General features: G+C 45.3%; 1 protein-coding gene across 1 annotated transcript; it reads right to left on the bottom strand.

Moving 5' to 3' along the window:
* Nucleotides 1-389: 389 nt before the first annotated feature.
* Nucleotides 390-4,026, bottom strand: LOC123097707 (probable protein phosphatase 2C 33). The gene is made up of 7 exons (XM_044519520.1): nucleotides 3,524-4,026; nucleotides 3,254-3,425; nucleotides 2,945-3,162; nucleotides 2,749-2,856; nucleotides 2,536-2,661; nucleotides 2,192-2,436; nucleotides 390-1,024 (listed from the first exon to the last, which is right to left on the bottom strand). Exons 1-7 carry the CDS (start codon nucleotides 3,731-3,733, stop codon nucleotides 802-804), a joined length of 1,302 nt encoding a protein of 433 aa, XP_044375455.1. The 5' UTR covers nucleotides 3,734-4,026; the 3' UTR covers nucleotides 390-801.
* Between the last annotated feature and the right edge of the window lie 3,200 nt (nucleotides 4,027-7,226).

Here is a 7,226-nt window from a genome sequence, read left to right as displayed (position 1 = left end):
AACAACACTTCAACAAAAAGGAAGAAAGCGATGTCCTCTACCATATGTCAATATTCATAGTATGCTTTCTGTTATCCTCACCTTGCAGTGGGAACGAGATACTCTGACTCAAGGGAAGTTATTAGTATACATATATGCGAACAGTATCATCTCTATGACTTGCCTTCTCTATTTTAAACATGGAGGCCATTGTACCTACCTAACTTGCCTCCTAAATGTCAGAGGATCCAGTCATCAGAACACAGCGGGAAACAATTGTACAGCATTTGGGTTATGAGATCAACCAATCTCCAGTCAAGAGTTTTATCTTACCTCCAGACAAGTTGCGCCGCTGTCTCCCTGCTGATCAGATTTAGTAGTGAAATTACATGACAAGCACAACAAAAACCAACCCAGAATGCAGTAGTAGCTTCGATAAGGATAGCATCAAACATTAGTCAGTTCGGTTCCATACAAGGTACATTTCAAAACAGCAAGGAGGAGTCTTGCCGTTGCTTCCTGAAACATTTTTAAGCTAGTAATTTCACTTTACAGGCTAAGGTACAGAGAAAAACCTAGTGCTGAATTTCAGGGAGCTATCTTCTCAGAGCAAATGGAAATTTCATCACCGCTCTTGATAGACAACAAGCTTGTTAGCGGCCCAATTTGTTCAGTTCAGGCCAGAACACAGTTAGTTTCACCCAAATAATTCTTCGATCCAGTGACAAACAGTTTATTCTCTCCTCTTTTCACATAGAGCAGAAAAACTGAACCAGAATACTAGTTCTCATGGACGAGCACCAGTCAGTGCTATTGGTACTTTCAAGTGCATGCAGTCGAGCGATTAGATCTTTTACCTTCCATTGCATCCTTCTTTTTTCTACAGCCGGAACAAAGATAAGGACAGCTCGATGGTGTTGACGGGGCAGAGCAGTAACCTCCCCCATTATCTGTTATTAAATCTTCGAATGGCACTTGGTCCACTTGACAGATTGCACAGCGAAATGGGGGCAAATTTGCTTTTGACAGGGAATTCCTACCAAACCTGCAAAAGCCAGGGGACAAGATGTTAGTATGCTGTCAAAAGGCTTAAAATGAACACGGTGAAGTAGAATACCAGATGGCATTCCTCAAACAAACAAAATGTCAATCAGCAATATATCTCAACAGCCAAGTGGACAAACTGATAAGAGAAGCATGTAATGACTGAGGCCATTAATTTATTATACAGCAAATCGTATATGGAAGAGCCAAAGTGAGATGCTCCTAGCGGCAGATGCAGTTTGTTCATTCCAGTGCTAACCATTCTTGCAAACCTGATCCTCTACTGACAATGAGAAAAGTAGGATCCGTATTAAGGCGCTGTAGTGGCATCCAAGATAAGAATCCTATCTTTCTAGACCACCTACTAGTCTACAGAAGTACTACTGCAAGATAAATGCAAACTAAGAAAGGTGATATTCTATTACATTACCTATGTTCTGTGACTGGAAGAAGCACAACAACTCATCAAATGACTATACAAATAGAAGTCATCTCAAAATCCTGGTTGTCCATCTCCAGTCAGAATGTGACGAGCAAAATATTTTTCGTGTATTACTTGGCTCCTTTGACCTTGGTCTACATTCTAATTTTCAACTAGACGGCATATTTAAGTAATGCCTCAAGGACAATGCCACCAAGAGAAATGGACAAGGCCACCACAAAGAACAGAAAACTGTCACCATGAGCGTGAATACATATCTGGCAAGTACACCAGCTATATGCACCTAACCAAGAGAGTGGAAAAATAGGTCCAGTAATTCAACAGCACCAAACATAAAGGCATGTCTGGTACCCAGGACATGATACATAAGACCAATTCATGGGGAGCTTGTGCAATGTTGCTTTACTGCTTTTCATGAAATATTAAATAGCTACAGATGAGATTGAACAACTGACGCCCCAAAAAAAAAAGACTACCAGTGCTAATCCAGAAACGTTCAGTTAGGGGGTGGATACAACCACTTGTTCTTCACCATCCCAAAGATGTATTGTATATCATCAAACTAAACCAGGGATAAGGAGATAAAAGTGAAGCAAAAGGAAATTATCCAATGACAAACACAAGATTCACATATGACAAATAAATGCACAACTAAAAACCATGTACTTTACTGATATGCATAGTATATAAAACAATATGAACTGTAAGAGAAAAATAAGAACATGCCTTTCTTCCAACGATGCAGAGCCTTCTTCAAATAATTCCTCCACAAATCCAAATGAAGCAGACTTTTTTTTGTTACCAAGCTTTCCAACAGAGCTATGGGACCTCCTACCAAAAAGAAGAAACCTCAACTTGTTCTGATTTTGCTTTGGAGACGATGGTGGCGGTGTTGAACAATGATCAGATGGGATGATATCAACAACTACACAAGTTGTATCATCTTTCAATCCAGTTGTCTTTAGAGCTTGCTGTACAAGCAAAATTGATCTCAGTTAGATGGTCAAGACAATCAAGCATACCATCGAAGTATGGGACAATTTAACAACTGCGGTGAAATGCTTACTGACCTTAACAACAAGCTTTGCAGCCAATTCCGCAGGCAAACCTCTGCACGCCTGCGCTGCAATCTCTGAGGACACTGCATCCCATATTCCATCTGATGCAATTATTAGCCTCCCTCCAGCATTGGATAGCTATGGCAAGCCCAAGACACACATGTTAGTCAAGATACACTAGAATAAGCTACGCTCATGGCATTTGATCAAACTTCCAAAATTCACCTTCACTTGCTTGACATGTGGAATTGGCACGATGAACTCCCCAACATCGGTGTCCCCAATTGATCTTGAAAGGCACAGTCCACCTGGCCAGCATCGGAGAGGGCCAACCTATATAAAAATAAACAGAACAATTTACCCCAAAGTTTATATCCAAACATGCAGTTGTATCCCCAAGCTGTTCCCAGTAGAGCGCTACCTGCTGTCCACCGCAGAGGTTCAGCCGGCTGACCTCCCCTCCACTCGCCGTGACACGTTCCCGCTCCTCTACATTCTCCTCTAGCCTGTGGTCAACGGTTAGCAGAGAGACCACACCACCTTGAGTGTCAAGGATGCACCTGGAGTCTCCGACTGACGCCACAGTCACGGTGAATCCATCGATGATGACCAACGTCGCCGTCGTCCCTGACATTTCCCCTGCACCAATTCCCAGAGTTAACAGCATCTTAGTGATGAGATTCGCGGGGGAATATAACGGCATTGCAAGGACCTTCTCTCTGAGTCTCACCCTTGCGCTGGAAGTCAATGTCTGTCTTGACGAAGCCTGCCACAAGCGCGCGCGGCAGCACCTGCAGCCAGTCCTCGCGGCTGATACCCTGCGGCACGGCGCTCATCACGTCGTCGAGCAAGTGCTCCTTGCTGAACACCGCCGCGGACACGCCATTGTGACCGTCGAACACCTACAGTCAGCAGATCCGAGAAACAAACACGCCCTCACATGGCCGAACCCGAGAGAGAAAAAACAAAAGGGGCGCTGCGAATAAGACAGTGCGCGTACCGCGAAGACGGAAAAGGCCGAGGAAGGGTCGCCGGGGATGCGGAGGCAGTCGGGCTTGACCAGGAAGTAGTCCTCGCCGCGCTTGGCGAAGCCAGAGTGGCCGTACCGCACGAGCGGGCGCTCGGAGCCGCCGCCGCGGAGCTCGCGGCCGATCAGCGTCGCCAGAGGCAGCGCCGGGGGCAGCATCTCCTCATTGGAGGCGCTCTCCATCACAGCCCCCTGCTGCGGTCCTAGCGAAGAAGCGTCTTCCCAAGAACCCGCTCGAATGGCGCCATTTCTTGCGGGGAAAAGCTCTGGTCGGCGGCCCCGGCGGGGAAGGCTCCGAGTTGGATCTGAGACGACGCGACGGGTCCTCGTATTCCGGGGCCGGCGTCGCAATGCGGGCGGCGGCGAGCTGGGGTTTGGGGAATTCGGTGAAGGGAGTAAAGGCAGAAGGGACAGAGGAAGTCCGCCGACTCTAGAGTGACAAGGTGGAGAGGAGTGGAGTATTATGATTTGGAGACATAGTGGGGGGTTTGGTTTGGTCCAAATTATTCAAGCTAAAAACTTACTAAAATGAAGAGTACTCGCAAGCTTTTAATAAAATAAATAAAGAGTAGTGGGGTGGCTAGCCCAGTTGGGCTACGTAGGACTAGTGCTGATTAACTTAGCTATAGGAGGTCAATGGTGGCTTACAGCTTTAGATTAAGAAACATGTGACTCTCTCGATTTGCTCCTGCTTGTCGTCTGACCGTCGAGTGTGTATGTCTTTTCTCTCTGTGGAACCATGTTGCTGGCTAAACTGGATGTCATGTTGACCATTGATGGTTTTGGTGCGAAGTCATGGACCCATGTGCTATTGTTGCAAATCTTCCGATTCACGCTAAATATACTTCTTCTGTTTTCTGAATAGGGTGCATATACATATTTTGTTGTTCAGGCCATACCTGGCCAAACGGGCCGGCACGGCTCGGCCCGCGGTAAACGTGCTTGGCACGACACGGCCCGCGACGGCACGACTGATAGCCGGGCCGTGTCGTGCCGGCCCACGGGCGGGAGGTCGCAGCCCAGGCACGGCCCAGCTACTAATCGAGTCGGCCCACTAGCACGCCAGGCCAGCTAGTTCGTCTGCTATTTGACACACTGGACTTTTTTAGCCTATTTTTATCTGTTGGGCCATATAGAGATGTATAGAAAAAACGTAATCGGGCCGTGCCGTGCCGGCCCACGTGCTTAGGCTAGCAGCCCAAGCACGGCCTAGGGCATGCCGCGTGTCGGGCCCGGCCCGTTTAGCCCGTGTCGTGCCTGGCCTATGGCGGGCCATGCCGGCGTGCTCATGGGTCGGCCTGGTTAGCCCGACCCACTTGGCCAGCTATAGTTTAGGCATGGTCATCAATCTACTATGAGCATGTTTGGTTGCTTGTATCTTTTTTCTCCTTGCATATGTATCTCACCTGGGACATTCAAATACTTGTGTTGATGGATTGCATGACATTTGGTTGCGTAAATTTGGCCAGGTCTACTTACTTTGTATCCCATGTGATGATCTTACCATATATACCTTACATATGATCAGAACAATCACACAAATAAAACAGCGTTACAATCATCTCACATGGCCCAAACTGAACAGGAGAGTTGCCTGCTTCAACATTGCTTTTCTATTTGAGCACAAACTTGGAATAAGCATATTGTGCGTTCTATCTACTCTTAGACCCTTTGAAGAAGTTGAATGTGTAACGAGGCACTTATTATTGGTTGTTTGTCATGAACTGTAAACCCCTAGAACCTTCCCTCTCTGCACCACATACCACTTCACCTAGCATTGACAAAAGAGTAACAATTCAAGCAACAAGCAAAGGAATACACTACACATGGAACAAAAAAACTTATGCATGCACCATCATATACCCAAAAGGCAAAACGACTTCATCCTAACTACTATTGTGGCATCTTACCACCACATCCAAAAGAGGGTGTAACTATTGGAAATATGCCCTAGAGGCAACAATATTTGTATTATTATATTTCCATATTCACAATTAAGAGTTTATATTTCATGCTATAACTGCTATGATCCTAGAATATGTGATTCAGTGGAAAACGCATATGCACGCGTGGAATGATAAATGGTTAAATAAAAGGTTCCTAGTCTTGCCTCTGGGACTAACTCAAGTGTTGTGGGTGATCACGTTTTCCGGATCTTAGGATAGCATTAAGTGTAACTATAGTCCTGAAACAACATTGAGATTATGACGTTGGAACGATCATATTGAATCGACCCAAACTTGTTTGTTTTGAATTGAATTAATATTGTTTGTATTCAATTGTAATAACATGGAGTGTTAACGTGTGATTTTGCTCCTTAGACCATGAGAGTATCATGGTCACTTCTTACCATGCGGTGGGCTTTGGGGTTTCTCAAACGTCACATGTAACACGATGATCATAACGACAACTTACAAGTTCATCGGAAAGTTTGACAAGTGGTCGGATAGCTCAAGAGTGGGATTTGCTCCTCCAACAATGGAGATATATTCTTAGGGGCCTCTCCGTGTGACGGCATCCATCATCATATGTCCAGACACAGGTGACTACGTCACGGGGATGCCGGAACACGTTAACGAGAAAGAAGAACAAAACCGGTAACGGTGGCAACGGTATAGTGAGCATGGTGATGACTCAGGAGCATACCGATGCAAAGCGGGTTTTGTAAAGTATCGTGAAGCAAAGGGAACATCCCATGATAACCTAAGGTTCACTCGAATATCATTCGTGTACTCATAGGGACCGATACGGACTTCCACGGTCCCGCTGTCGGTCATTGAATGAACTGTTTCGTTCATGTCTATGAGTTAACGAACCTAGGGGTCACAAGCTTAAGGAAAACATGATCTTTTGAGTGTTAGTAGGATAGGAGTGATGAGAATATATTTGTGGAATTGTTTTATTAATATTTAGAATAGTTCTGAGAGGATCCGGAAGTGTTTCGGGGTCACCCGAAGGGTTTCGGTGAATATCGGGTAATACCGGGTATTGTCGATATACTCCCTCCGTCCGGAAATACTTGTTGGAGGAATGGATGTATCTAGACGTATTTTAGTTCTAGATACATTCATTTTTATGCATTTCTCCGACAAGTATTTCAGGATGGAGGGAGTATTATATATAGGTGGAAAATGTTTTTAAAGATATTAAAAAAATATAATGGTCTATAAGTATTTAGAACATTTTATATTTAATTTATATATCAACGGGCCTTAAAAGGCCAAGAGGTGCCCCTTTCCTTGTGTGGGGGGGGGGCGTGAATCCTACTAGGGAAGGAGTCCAACTCCTCCCCCCTTTGGATGGCGCCCCAAGGAGGCTTTCCCTCCTTGGTGGCATCACTCCTCTCCCCCTCTAACCTATATATACTTGAGGTATTGGCCACATGAAAGGATTGAGAAGAGGTGTCTAGAAGGGGGTGATTAGACCCTCAACAAAGAAAAGTAGCAGTTTTTTATTTCTTCTAAGTTAAGGTGGAGTTTTAGCACAAGTTTAAACATTCACAATACGTTTCAAGAAAGCATGTAACTTGCAAGAAAGTAAAGGGATGGGATTGGAGTGTGCAAACGCAATTGGAGACACAGAGATTTTTGGCGTGGTTCCGATAGGTGGTGCTATCGTACGTCCACGTTGGTGGAGACTTCAACCCATGAAGGGTAACGGTTGCGCGAGTCCACGG

Source organism: Triticum aestivum, chromosome 4D (assembly GCF_018294505.1).
Source record: "Triticum aestivum cultivar Chinese Spring chromosome 4D, IWGSC CS RefSeq v2.1, whole genome shotgun sequence".
Taxonomy (NCBI): Eukaryota; Viridiplantae; Streptophyta; class Magnoliopsida; order Poales; family Poaceae; genus Triticum; species Triticum aestivum.
The sequence above is the reverse complement of the archived record's forward strand: the minus strand, read 5'-3'. Positions and strand labels throughout refer to the sequence as shown.

Excerpts from the sequence above, each read along its gene's own strand:
- LOC123097707 (XM_044519520.1), bottom strand. The coding sequence starts at position 3,733 with ATGGAGAGCGCCTCCAATGAGGAGATGCTGCCCCCGGCGCTGCCTCTG. Across the intron at positions 3,426-3,523 it reads CGGCCTTTTCCGTCTTCGCG|GTGTTCGACGGTCACAATGG; the intron begins GTACGCGCACTG and ends TGCTGACTGTAG. Across the intron at positions 1,025-2,191 it reads TCTGCATCGTTGGAAGAAAG|GTTTGGTAGGAATTCCCTGT; the intron begins GCATGTTCTTAT and ends TGGCTTTTGCAG.